The following is a 14,013-nucleotide window of genomic DNA, read 5'->3' as shown; positions in this document are numbered from 1 at the left end:
CCAAGAGGCAATTTTTCAGATGAAGACACAGGACTTGCCTGTGTCCAAAGAGAACAGGCTTGAAAACCTTATGCAATCCCAGCTCTAATGATAGGTTCAGTAAAGATAAGACAAATCAAAGAGGAACCACAGACTGAGTCGAAGCCTGGTTCAGAAGCGGGTCTGATGGGCCAGGCACAGTGGCTCGTGTCTGTAATCCCAGCACTTAAAGAAGGCCAAGGCGAGCAGATCACTTGAGCTCAAGAGTTCAAGACAAGTCTGAGCAACATGGCAAAAGCCCATCTCTACAAAAACTACAAAAATTAGTCGAGTGTGGTGACACAAGCCTGTGGTCCCAGCTACTCAGGAGGCTGAGGCAGGAGGTTGAGGCAGGAGGTTAAGCCTGGGAGGTTGAGGCTGCAGCGAGCTGTGATTATGCCATTGCACTCCAACCTGCAAGACAGAATGAGACCCTGTCTCTAAAGAAATTTATTTATTTATTTATTTATTTATTTTATTTATTTATTTTTTCAGACGGGGTCTCACTCTGTTGCCCAGGCTGCAGTGCAGTGGCGTGATCTCGGCTCACTGCAAGCTCTGCCTCCTGGGTTCACATCATTCTCCTGCCTCAGCCTCCAGAGCAGCTGGGACTACAGGCACCCGCCACCATACCCGGCTAATTTTTTGCATTTTTAGTAGAGACGGGGTTTCACCGTGTTAGCCAGGATGGTCTCGATCTCTTGACCTCGTGATCTGCTCACCTCAGCCTCCCAAAGTGCTGGGATTACAGGCGTGAGCCACCGTGCCCAGCCAAGAAATTATAAAAATTTAAAAAGTAACCTGTTTGTGGGAGATTTCTCCCAATTCAGGGGTCAGGCAATTACAGGCCACCACCCATTTTTTAAAATAAAGTTTTATTGGAACACAGCCATGCCCATTTGTCTAAGTATCGTCTATGGCCATTTTCACAGTGTAGCCATCGAGTTGTGTCGTTGCAGCAGAGATCATATGGCTCGCAAAGTTGAAAATATTTTTTTTCTGGCCCTTTACAGAACAAGCATCCTGACCCCTGTTCCAACTGGATTTACATTCATGGATTGTGGATGTGTAGACACGCAACACAGGCTGCCTTGCATCCTGATGAAGCTGGAACCAGTATTATTTTCTGCTTTTATCTTTAGCAATAATAACATGGGCCTAGATTATACCAGGAGGTGGGTTGTGGGTGTATCATTTTGCCTGTGTTTGGGGAACAGGGTCTGCTCAGGGCTGAAACTGGCTTATTTAGAAAAAGCCATGGGTACTGGGCTGGGGCTGCTATTTCCTCCTTGCATGATCTGTCAGCCTTTAAGAAGGCTCCTGGAGACTCATTCGGCCTTTGAGATCCTAAAGGAATCACACCTGTTTAGGGTAAACAGCTCAGGTTGCAGCTACTGAAGGATCCTCTATCTGGCATCATAATGAGACTCCACATGGCTGAGACTGAACAGACAAGAAATTAGGGAAGATGAATTTGGACTCTAATTGTATTGGTCTTACAGCTCATAAGGGTAAGGGGGCCGGGTATGGTGGCTCACGCCTGTAATCCCAGCACTTCGGGAGGGCGAGGCAGGCAGATCACGTGAGGTCAGGAGTTCGAGACCAGCCTCCCAACATGGTGAAACCCCATCTCTACTAAAAATAAAAAAAAAAAAATAAGCCAGTCGTGGTGGCACATGCCTGTAATCCCAACACTTGGGAGGCTGAGGTAGGAGAATCGCTTGAACCCAGGGGGCAGAGCTTGCAGTGAGCTGAGATCACGCCATTGCACTCCAGCCTGGGCAAGAAGAGCAGAACTCTGTCTCAAAAAAAAAGGGGGGGCAAGCGGATTTTAGTTCAGCCTTTAATTCCTTTGGATTTCAATTGTACCTTCAGTTACAAGGAATCTGGATATTAATTTGTCCCAGGGAATATAATGAAGACTTTATATTCAAATATGAAATATACTGCTGGTTTTTATTATGAGAGTATATTTAATCTCATTACTAAACCTCTGATGAGTCACACTGGACAACAAAGCTGCACATAATTTGAGATGAGAAAGAAATAGGGAATTAATTGTCAGTGAAGAGCAGCCTTTGGGTTGAATGAATAAGCATGCCTTTCCAAGCCCACTGCTGGGCCACTCCGTCTAGGAGGTTCTGCAAGGAGCACTGACTGGTATTGGAGTTCAAGAAGGCAAGGCCAGGAATGGCTTCAGAGACCACTATTGCCCCATGGAGGCAACCCACCCTTGGGTGTCCATAGGCCTAATAGCTATACCTAATGGGTCAAGAGAACCAAAGCTGGAAGGGAGAGTGTAGAAGGAGGACACCTATTTCCCATTCTTCCTGTTTCCTCAGAGAGGCACTTCCATTAAAACAGCAGCACTCAACTCCAATATGGCTGCACACTGGGCTCATCTGGAATCATGGGGCCACCTGATTTAGCAGCAATAAATATAAGACACCCAGTAAAATGTGCATTTCAGGTAAACAGCAAATACATTTTTAATGTAAGTATCTCCCATGCAAGTTTTGGGACATACTTGCATCGAGAAAAAAAAAAAGGTGTTGTTTATCTGAAATGCACATTTAACTGGGCATTCTGCAGTTTATCTGACAACCTTGGGAGGGGGGACTCTTTAGAAAAAAAAAATACCAATGTGACCAGGCACAGTGGCTCATACCTGTTATCCCACTACTTTGGGAGGCCAAGGCAGGAGGGTGGCTTGAGCCTAGGAGTTCGAGACCAGCTTGGGCAGTATAGTGAGACCTCATCTCTACAAAAAACAATTTTTTAAAATTAGCTGAGCATGGTAGGAGGTGCCTGTAGTCTCAGCTACTCGGGAGGCTGCTGTGGGACAACTGCTTGAACCCAGGAGGTCGAGGCTGCAATGAGCTATGATTGTGCCACTGCACTCTAGCATGGGCAACGAAGGGAGACAGTGTCTCAAAGAATAAAAAACAAATAAATAAATTTTTAAATACCAATGTTTGACCCCTGAGATTCTGGCTTCATTGGGCTGGAATGCTGCCTGAGCAACAGGACTATTCAAAGCGCCCCCAAGTGGCGCGGCGCAGTGGCTCATGCCTGTAATCCCAGCAGGCTGAGGAGGGTGGATCACCAGAGGTCAGGAGTTTGAGACCAGCCTGGCCAACATGGTGAAGCCCCGTCTCTACTAAAAAGACAAAAATTAGCCAAGGATGGTGGCGCAGGCCTGTAATCCCAGCTACTTGGGAGGCTGAGGCAGGAGAATTGCTTGAACCCGGGAGGTGGAGGTTGCAGTCAGTCCAGACTGCATTACTGCATTCCAGCCTGGGCGACAAAAGTGAAACTCCATCTCAAAAAAAAAAAAAAAAAAGCGCCCCAAGCCATTTTGCTCTGCAGCTGAGGTAGAGTGGAGAGCGCTGCCCCAGAGTAAGTCCTGGCGTCTCTCTGCCTTGCTCCACCTTCTCACACCCATCTAGGAAGGATGACTATTTGGCCAGCTGGTGAGTTTGAAGGAACTGGGCATGTGTGCTCTGCCTTGCCTCTTTCCTCTTTTTAAGATTGGCCTGGGGGTGGGGGGTTATCTGCTGAGCAGCCGGGCAGCTCTGTCCCTCTGGTGGTCCTGCAGGCTGGGACAGTATGTGTGTGGGAAAGGGTGGGACAGCATGTTAGCAAGACTGGCCATACCTAAGCATAGTCCCCAAATATTAGGTTGGTGCAAAAGTAATCGTGGTTCTTTCCATTACTTGTTTTTTTTTTTTTTTTTTTTTTTTTTTTTTTTTTGACACAGAGTCTCACTCTGTCATCTAAGCCAGAATGCAGTGGTGCCATCTCAGCTCACTGCAACCTCTGCCTCCTGGGTTGAAGAGATTCTCGTGCTTCAACCTCCTGAGTATATGGGATTATAGGCGCGCACCACCACGCCCCAGCTAATTTTTGTATTTTTAGTAGAGACAGGGTTTCATCATGTTGGCTAGGCAGGTCTTGAACTCCTGGCCTCAAGTGATCCACCCGCTTTGGCCTCCCAAAGTGCTGGGATTACAGGCATGCGCTACCACACCTGGCCCATGTTTTTGCCATTACTTTTAATGACAAAACCACAATACTTTTGCACCAACCTAATAGCTTTCTTACTCATAAAGGTAGAATTTTCATCATTGTCTTCCTAACTCAAGCATCTTTCTCACTTGGTTCTGAACCCTCAGTATGAAAGAAACGGATGCAAAGCGGTGGCCCTCGAAAACCCCAACATCTGCTACCTCCTTTCCCTTTTTGTGGCTTGGCTAATTCGCTCACATTCTTCACGTCTCAGCTCAAAGGTCCTTTTCTCCAAGAGGCCTTCCCCAGACAAAGAAAGTCCCCTGGCAGTATGTATGCTTTTGTAAAACCCTCAGAATTCTTTTTTTCTTTCTGGCCTACATGGAAACTGTCATTGACAAAAGAAGAATATCTCAACCTCAACACAATTGACGTTGGGGGTCCAGATAATTCTTTGTGGTGGGGGCTGTCCTGGACATTGTAGGATGTTTAGCAGCATCCCTGGCCTCTCCCTGCTGGATGCCAGTAGCACCTCCCCTCCCCCACCCCAGTTGTGACAATCAAAACGTCTCCAGACATGGTGGAGTGCCCCACACTATATTATTGTGTTCAAGGTCAGCTGCATGAGTGCATGGCGTATGCAGTCACAGGGCCCCGTGCTCAGAGGGCCTTGTGCTTGGTTGAATGCTCTGCTGTTGTTGTGATATTCTTTTTGTTTGGTTCTTTTTGGTGCAAATCTAATTTTATTAAAGCAGCCTTGATGACACCTTGATTTTAGGACTTCTGACTTCCAGAACTGTAAGACAATAAATGAGGGTTGTGGCATATCATTTTCAATTGCGTGACAATTTATTGGCTGGCAATGAAATTATTAATAGTTTTTGAACAGGGAACCTACAAATTATCTAGCTAGTTCTCACTGTATACCTCATTTTTTAACGCTACTCTCCTCATTTCAAAGCAAGGATGGGGGCTTTGGAAGAGCGAAGAATGTATCTACCTTATTCACAGTGCTGTCTTCCAGGTGCTGGTGAAGGGAGGGTGCTCAAAAATATTTCAGGAAGGCAGGGAGTGATGGAGAAGTTCAATTTAGGCCCTGCAGCTACCCCTGGCTGAGAAACAGAAGGAAAGAATCACCTCGGTCCACTGGCATAAGCTGCTCTATTCATCAGCTAAGGCTGCAGGAACATTCTTCCAAACTCCTCAAGCGTGTCAAATGGCAAGTGTCCCCTGTGTGGTCTGTGGGTCTCTCCTTCAGCTCTCCATATGCCATGTCAGCTGGGCCGAGCAGAAATCCCCAGATGTAATAAGACCGGGTGAGAGCCTTAACACTGAATTTCTGAGCTCGGCTCATTCAACACAGCCTTTCACTTTGCATTAATTCTGGCCAATTTAGCTTGTCCTCCCATCTGAAAATCAGTCTACCAAGATGCAATTCTCATAGCCAGGGGAGCTAAGGTCAGCTAGGCAAGTATCTCTAACAGCAGGAAAATGCCATTTATAGTAAAGCCATTTACAGTGGGGACCCAAATTTCAAACTAAATAATGAAGGGGAAAAAAAATGTTTGATTGGGGCTGCATCTTGAAAACTGACACTAAAATTTCTAAGAACAAGCTTATTTCCTTTCACGGCTTTCTTCTGTAGGTTCACAGTTTGTAGGGCTTCCCGGGGGAATGGGGTGGGGGATGGGAAAGAGCATGAGGAAGGTTCTGCGTTCCCCTACCATTATGTTTCTTGGTCTGGGAGGGAGATGGTGACAAAAGTGTGTTCAAGTTATGAAAATTTATCAAGCAGTACATTTAGAATTTGTGTATCTTTCTTTTTTAAAAATAGAAGTAGGGTCTCAGTATGTTGCTCAGGCTGGTCACGAACTCCTGGGCTCAAGTGATCCCCTCATCTTGGCCTCCCAAAGTGCTGGGATTACAGGTGTGAGTCACCACAGCCAGCCAGGATTTGTGCGTCTTTCTATATATAATTTCTTCAATTAAAGATTTTTTATAATGGTTCCAAATTTCAGGAACCTTGAATTACTGGCTTAATTCAAGAAGAAAGAAAAAAAAAAAAAGAAGAGGGAGACAGGAGAATGACAGAGTTTGTGAGGGAGAGTTGGACTGAGGGCATCAGGAGGGAGTTAGGGGTTGAAATTGACATACCATTGGCTTCGATGATGGAGGAAGGGTCAAGAGCTGATGAAGGCAGGCAGCCTCTAGAAGCTGGAAAAGACCAGGAACGAATCCTCTCCCAGAGCCTCCAGAAGAAAAGCAGCCCTGACCACACCTTGATTTTAGGACTTCTGACTTCCAGGATGATAACAGGATAAACCTGTGTCAAGCCACTTCGTTTGTGGTAACTTGCTACGGCAGCAATAGGAAACTGACATACTTAGGTGCCATCACTTTTCATCTGTGCCTAACTGATCCCCTGCCTTTGTCCTTGCCCCATAATCTCCCTTTTTCACAGAGGGGCTGTAAGAATCTTGGTAATATAGAAACAGGGTCCCAGCACATTCTCCTCTTTTTTTGTTATTATTTATTTTTTTTTTTTTTTGAGATGGAGTTTCGATCTTTTGACCAGGCTGGAGTGAAGTGGTGCAATCTCGGCTCACTGCAACCTCTGCCCCCCTCAGCCTCCTGAGTAGCTGGGATTCAAGCAATTCTCCTGCCTCAGCCTCCTGAGTAGCTGGGATTACAGGCATGCACCACTACTGCCCAGCTAATTTTTGTATTTTTAGTAGAGACGGAGTTTCACCATGTTGGCCAGGCTGGTCCCAAACTCTTGACCGCAGGTGATCCACCCACCTCGGCCTCCCAAAGTACTAGGATTACAGGTGTGAGCCATCGTGCCTGGCCACATCCTCCTTCTTAAAACCTCCCATGGGTTTCCATGATCCTTAGAATAAGATCCAAACTCCTCACCATAGCCCATGATGCTTTGCACCATCTGGCCCCGGCCTCCCTCTTCCCATTCATTGTGCTCTGGCCTTAGCTGGCTTCTATGTGTATTCCAACTCGAGATGCTCTTTCCAGTCTCAGAACCCTTGTACTTGCTGTTCCCCTTGCTGAATACTCTTCCCAGCTCCTCTCGTGGCTCCTGCCATCTCCTTCAAGCTTCTTGGCTGAAATGGCCCCTTGCCAGCGGTCTTCTCTGGCTACCATCCCAGCCCCCAGTCATTATTCCTTCTTGCAAATCACAATCTGTGATTGTATAACTGGTTATCTGTCCTCTTTCTCTTCTACTAGGATGTAAGGTTGTGTGGACAGATGCCCAGTCTGTCTTGTTCGTGGTTGTGTCCCTCTGTGCCGGGCATCAGTACCTGACCATTGGTAATGAGCGCTAAATACTTCCTAAATGAACCCGTTGTGTTTCCTTGGCATGACCGAAATGACTTCCCCATTGCATGTTCTCTACTTATAATAAGCACTCAGGTTCTAGTTCTGATAGAACAGAAGCAAATAAATGGGAAACTTGGGCCTCTGTGCAAGGTCAGGGTTGTCAAGCTGACAGACATGGGCAGACGTTTCTCTACAGAGCAATGGGCATGAGGATAAAATAAATAGCAGCTGTTGATTAATTAAATAGTCCTAAGCTGAGGCTGCAGTGAGCCAAGATCACACCAATGCACTCCAGCCTGGGAGGGGGAGAGAGAGAGAGAGAGAGGGGGAGAGAGAGAGAGAGAGAGGGAGAGAGAGAGAGAGAGAGAGAGGGAGGGAGGGAGGGAGGGGGGAGGGAGAGAGAGAGAGAGAGAGAGAGAGAGACTCTGTCACAAAAAAAAAAAAAAGCAGCAGAAACAAAACACCTAGATAACTCACAACTTGCTGTTTTTTAAATTGTGAATAATTGAACTAAAGATTGGAAACCAGAGTCAGTGTCAACCCACAGTACTTCATAATAAACTATCCTATTTTTCACCCAAATTCTGGGCTTGCTTTTTGTTCGATTGTTTGAGATGGAATTTCACTCTTGTTGCCCAGGCTGGAAGGCAATGGCACAATCTAGGCTCACTGCAACCTCCGCCTCCCAGGTTCAAGTGATTCTCCTGCCTCAGCCTCCTGAGTAGCTGGGATTACAGGCGTGCACCACCACACTCGGCTAATTTTGTATTTTTAGTAGAAATGGGGTTTCTCCATGTTGGCCAGGCTGGTCTCGAACTCCTGACCTCAGGTGATCCACCCACCTCGGAACACTGCCTGTGTAATACACCAGTGTCACACAGAGGATTCCCCAAGATTTCACTCTGGAGTTCCACATCTAGAAAGAAGGAGGCATACCAAATGTCTCAGAGTACATTCCTATTGTACCTGGAATACACTTCTGTGATTGTCAGAACATAGATTGCTTTCTATGCCCTGGCAGGGCATGAACACATATGAAGCAATTACCAAGTTTTGCTTAGAGTCAGTAAAGGATGACGCTTAGGGAATGGGCTCTTCACCCAGAGCATCTGGATTCGAATCCCAAGTAACACAGTACACGCTCAAAATATTAGCTATTATTGTATTTAGAATAAAAACCAAACTATTATGGCCTACAATGTTTATGATGTTCCCTGCTTCTCAAACCTCGCCCTGTCCCACTCTCCCTAATTGTTCGCAACCCAACTTGCCTCTGCAGTTTCTTGAATGGAACACTCCAAGTTCATTTGCCTTGGGGTCTTTACAGTTATTTTTCTCCCAGTATAGAATCGCTTCTTCAGATCTTTTGTAACTGGCTCTCTCTCACCTTTCAGGTTTTGGGTTTAATGTCATCTCTGAGGCCTTCCATAATTAAGCTATTCAAAACATATCCCCTCCCCCACCCTAACATGTCACTGTTTCATTTCTTTTATGGCACTTATCAGTAATTTACTTGATTTATCTCCATTTAAATATAAACTTCCCTACAACAGGAAACCTTCTGCTCATTTTTATTCCAGAACCTAGAATAACAAGTACACTGAAGGCATCTGATGTTTGTTACGAAAAAGAAAAAAAAAATCAAGTTCAGGCTGGGCATGGTGCCTCACACCGGTAATCCCAAACACTTTGGGAGGCTGAGGTAGGAGGGCTGCTGGAGCTCAGGAGTTTGAGATCTGCCTCGGCAACATACTGAGACCCCCATAGCTACAAAAAATTTTAAATTAACAAATGGCTAGGCATGGTGGCACACACCTGTAATCCAAGCTACTTGAGAGGCAGAGGTGGGAGGATCACTTGAACCCAGGAGGTTGAGGCTGCAGTGAGCTGTGATCACAACACTACACTCCAGCTTGGGCGACGAAGCAAGACTTTGTCTCAAAAAAAAAATTGCCACTTTGGGAGGCCGAGACGGGTGGATCGCGAGGTCAGGAGATCGAGACCAACCTAGCTAACACGGCGAAACCCCGTCTCTACTAAAAAATACACAAAACTAGCCGGGCGAGTTGGCGGGCGCCTGTAGTCCCAGCTACTTGGGAGGCTGAGGCAGGAGAATGGCGTAAACCCGGGAGGCGGAGCTTGCAGTGAGCTGAGATCCGGCCACTGTACTCCAGCCTGGGTGACAGAGCGAGACTCCGTCTCAAAAAAAAAAAAAAAAAAAAAAAAAAAAAAAAAATTGCGTTCAAATCCTATCTCACCATAAAAACCTAGCTACAATCCCCAGAGAAAACCAAATTTCAAATACTAACATATGCCAGGCGCAGTGACTCACGACTGTAATCCCAGCACTTTGGAAGGCTAAGGTGCACAGATCACCTGAGGTCAGGAGTTCAAGACCGGCCAGGCCAACATGGTGAAACCCCATCTCTACTAAAAATAGAAAAATTAGCCAGGTGTGGTGGCAGGTGCCTGTAATCCCAGCTACTCGTGAGGCTGAGGCATGAGAATCACTTGAACACGGGAGGTGGAGGCTTCAGCGAGCCAAGATTGTGACACTGCACTCCGGCCTGGGGGATAGAGCGAGACTCTGTCTCAAAAAAAAAAAAAAAAAAAAAACTGAAATATACCCGGGTTGTGTACTGGGTAGTTGTCATATTCTTTTTTTTTTTTTTTTTTTTTTGAGACAGAGTCTCGCTCTGTCGCCCAGGCTGGAGTGCAGTGGCCGGATCTCAGCTCACTGCAAGTTCTGCCTCCTGGGTTCACGCCATTCTCCTGCCTCAGCCTCCCGAGTAGCTGGGACTATAGGCGCCCGCCACCATGTCCAGCTAATTTTTTGTATTTTTAGTAGAGACGGAGTTTCACCAGGTTAGCCAGGATGGTCTCGATCTCCTGACCTCGTGATCTGCCCGTCTCGGCCTCCCAAAGTGCTGGGATTACAGGCTTGAGCCACCACGCCCAGCCAGTTGTCATATTCTTAACAGCCCATCTTTTGAAAAATATTTCACTATTTGGGAAAATCCCACATCAGGAGTTCTGTCTTCCTATTATAGATATAAAAACACAAATTGCCAGCCTCTCTTGCAGCTAAGATGTAGGCATGTAATTGGACTCTGCCTACCAGACACCGTCATAAGGTTTCACTCAGAAAATAATGTAGTGACTCTGCTTCTCGACATATGGACTGTGGCTGAAGTGTTGGGCTTTCTGGGACAGCAGGGGGGCCACGTCAAGTGAAACTGGTGAGACTGTAGTGGCAGTTTCCTCCGGTACTTTATAGAGCAGTACAACAAAGACACTGTTCTCCTAAGGCCAGTTTTGTGCATGATTTTGGGCATCATTCCTAGAAGTATAGGCTTGAATCTGTCCCCAAAATTCTCAAAGTACCTCCTATCACTTCAGTAAATCCTTTTCCCACTTAGCCAGTGAGCTCTTACCTGTCCCCAGTGACAACCAGGTTTATAGGAACTACAACTGTCTATAACTTTAGGACATCAGTCTTTAGAATATGAAATCATTTCTGTGTCTCGCTATTTGTTTCCTGATATGTATCAGAATCAGTTGTCACTGGAAGGAGATGAAAAACACAGGCCAGCCATCTTTGTTCTCCACTCCAGGTCTCAGTCATTTACTTCCATAACTTGTTGGGAGGAACAGTCATAAGAGACCTGCTTCATCTTTGTAAGAGAAGGGCATACCATACTTTAGGTATACCTGTTCAAAGAATTAGTTACAATGTTTCACAGTTAAAAAGTGATCACTAATTTTGAATTTGTTAAATACCACCCTCTTATAACAAAACAAGATTCTATATCAGAAATTGCAAACTGCTAAGTAAATCTGGTCTGCAGAGGGTTTTTCTGGCCTATGATGCATTTAAGCTTTTAAAAAAAAAAAAGGTTAACAGAGATACAAAGATTTTGTAGTCATATCTGTAATTTCTGCCATTCTTTAAAAACAACAGCACCAACTGATGATTATGAGCCTGCACGCAGCAAGTAGTGAAGGAACAGGCCCCCTTTTGACAGGCTATCACTTCAACTGGCCACTGATAGGCACTCACAAATCAAATTTTTACTTATAATGTTGTTGTCTATATTGGAAGTTGGGGAGACTTTTTTATGAAAAAAAGTCTACTATTTTATGAAAATGTTAAGTAAACAAACACAAAAACACATTTTACATTAGTATAAAATGGTGGAATAAAAAAAGATTAAATCAAAAGAGAAAAGGCAAATTAAAGGGGGAGAGGCAAAGGGTTGGGACTTCGACTTAAAGATTCCAAAGCAAGTCAAACCATAGTATGCAATTTACACAATGCTATATGTGTGCAACATAAGGTGGACCATGAAACTAACTTTAAGAAAACAGTAGCAATTTATAAGAGGCACTGACAGACTACAAAAGTGGTTTCCTTTATTTTGGTAAACTTTAAAGATCTAGGGTGGGCGTGGTGGTTCACGCCTGTAATCCCAGCACTTTGGGAAGCCAAGGCAGGCGGATCACGAGATCAGGAGTTCGAGACCAGCCTGACAAACCTGGTGAAACCCCTCTGTACTAAAAATACAAAAATCAGCCAGGCATGGTGGCGTGCGCCTGTAATCCCAGCTACTCAGGAGGCTGAGGCAGGAGAATCGCTTGAACCTGGGAGGCAGAGGTTGCAGTGAGCCGAGATTGCACCACTGCACTCCAGCCTGGGCAATAGAGCGAGACTCTGTCTCAAAAAAAAAAAAATCTCATTTTGATACTAATTCAAAATGCCAAATAAAAGGACCCCCTTTCTGAATAATTAAAACAATTTACATTTTAAATATGTATTTCTGTAGGATGTATTCTATCATCTGAAATATTAATAAGATCCAAGAATTTCTTAACTAAACAGTAAACAGATCCTAAATATATAATCTGTGAAAATGATTTGGAAAGCACTTTGATGGGGGAGGTGGAAAATAAGGACAGCTAAATGATCTGCAGTTTAAAATACAAATTCCTGTCACGTTACATCTCACATGTACAAGACACCCTCCGTGTGCTGGAAAAAAAAGATAGTTCTCAGAAACAGTATAAACCATTAATAAGTCATCCAATACAAAACAATTTTTAAAACTCCTTATAAAAAAGGAGTCCATGTATTCACAGATACTGTGGAATCCCCAGCTCCTATGCATATTATTGAAAAATTCAAATAAATGTATCTTCCAGGCATTACGGCAATCCACATCTTTCCCATCAGACTATACTGGTCACCTTAGTACTGCGGAAATGTTCCATCGATTTTGGCAGCCCAGGCCATGAGGCCCCCCACAACATCCCGAACTGTTAAACAGTCTAACTCTTGAGCTGCTGATAAGGACTGGAGGACCTTCACGGCTTTCTGTGAGTCATTTCCCAGTTTGCAAATCACATAAATGGGGACAGCAGCCTCTTCCTGTGTGCCCTGCTTCCCTTCCCAGATTGCTTCTTTTAAGAGTTTCAGGCTCTCCGCATCCCTGCGTTCCAAATGTTTCAGAGGGATGTGTAGGGCATGAGGCAAACGACAAATGTCCACCTCCACCTGAGGCCTGACGTCCAGCAACAGGTGGGATGCCCCAGAATCCAGAAGTCGCTTATAGTCGGTGACAGAAATACGCTCCTCTGGGCTCAGTAATTGTAGGGAGCGGCATTTATCAGTGGCTGAGGAGCCACAGAAGGCTTCATAGTCCAGCAGATCAGTCACAGTGGGCCGTTCCCCGCAAACTGCACAGTCGAGCCTGCGGCTCCGCAGCTGAATACAGCGGAAATGCCCTCGCAGGGCATCAAAGAGCAACAGACTGCCACTGTAAGAGGGGCCCAGACCCGCAGCGATTTTCAGCACTTCCAAGGCCTGTAGGCAGCCCAGGACCCCAGTTACGACACCAAGTACCCCGCCGTCCGCGCAGTTGGTCACTGTCTCCGCTGGGGGTGGTTGGGGGAATATGCAGCGATAGCAAGGCCCACCGTCATAATGGTAGACTGTGATTTGGCCCTCGAAGCGCAAGGCACTGGCAGACACGAGGGGCCGACCCGCCAGCACACATGCGTCATTAATCAGGTAGCGAGTGGGCACGTTGTCCGAACAGTCGGCCACCACATCATATCGGCGGACCAGGTCTAGGGCAGTGGCTGGCGTAAGGGCCTGAGTGTACGGCACGCATTCCACTGCCGAATTGAGGCGGCGCAGCGAGGCGGCGGCCGAAAAGGCCTTGGCCTGGCCAGCCAATGCCTCTCCATGCAGCACTTGGCGGGCGAGGTTGCTCATCTCTACCACGTCATAGTCCACAAGGCCAAGGCGACCCACGCCGGCCGCTGCCAAGTACTGCGCCAGTGGACAGCCAAGCCCACCGCAGCCCACGACTAGCACGGACGCGGTTGCCAGGCGCAGCTGTCCGTGCACGCCCAGCTCCGGCAGCACTAGCTGCCGGCTATAGCGCAGAATCTCATCTCGGGAAAGAGCTGCCTTCGGCGGCAGCGGCGACACCGGAACCAGCCGTTCTGGCCGCGGTTCCTGCTCCGCCAAAAGGGCCGACGCCAGTTTCTGCTTCAGGGAATTCAATTCCTCCTCACGTTGGGAAACTTCAGCCTGTAAGGCGAGTACCTCCTCCCGGGAAGCCATGGCGACCTCTTCCGGAAGTTGTCCTG

At 46.4% G+C, this 14,013-nt stretch overlaps 1 protein-coding gene across 1 annotated transcript; it reads right to left on the bottom strand.

Annotated features, from left to right (window-relative positions):
* Window positions 1-10,960: 10,960 nt before the first annotated feature.
* Window positions 10,961-14,010, bottom strand: MOCS3 (molybdenum cofactor synthesis 3). Its single transcript, XM_010363379.2, has one exon. The coding sequence runs from the start codon at window positions 13,985-13,987 to the stop codon at window positions 12,605-12,607; it is 1,383 nt and encodes a 460-aa protein (XP_010361681.2). The 5' UTR covers window positions 13,988-14,010; the 3' UTR covers window positions 10,961-12,604.
* Between the last annotated feature and the right edge of the window lie 3 nt (window positions 14,011-14,013).

The sequence above is a fragment of the Rhinopithecus roxellana genome, chromosome 13 (genome assembly GCF_007565055.1).
Source record: "Rhinopithecus roxellana isolate Shanxi Qingling chromosome 13, ASM756505v1, whole genome shotgun sequence".
Classification (NCBI taxonomy): Eukaryota; Metazoa; Chordata; class Mammalia; order Primates; family Cercopithecidae; genus Rhinopithecus; species Rhinopithecus roxellana.
Note: the sequence above shows the minus strand (reverse complement) of the source record. Positions and strands in the feature narration are given on the sequence as shown.

Excerpts from the sequence above, each read along its gene's own strand:
- MOCS3 (XM_010363379.2), bottom strand. The coding sequence starts at position 13,987 with ATGGCTTCCCGGGAGGAGGTACTCGCCTTACAGGCTGAAGTTTCCCAA.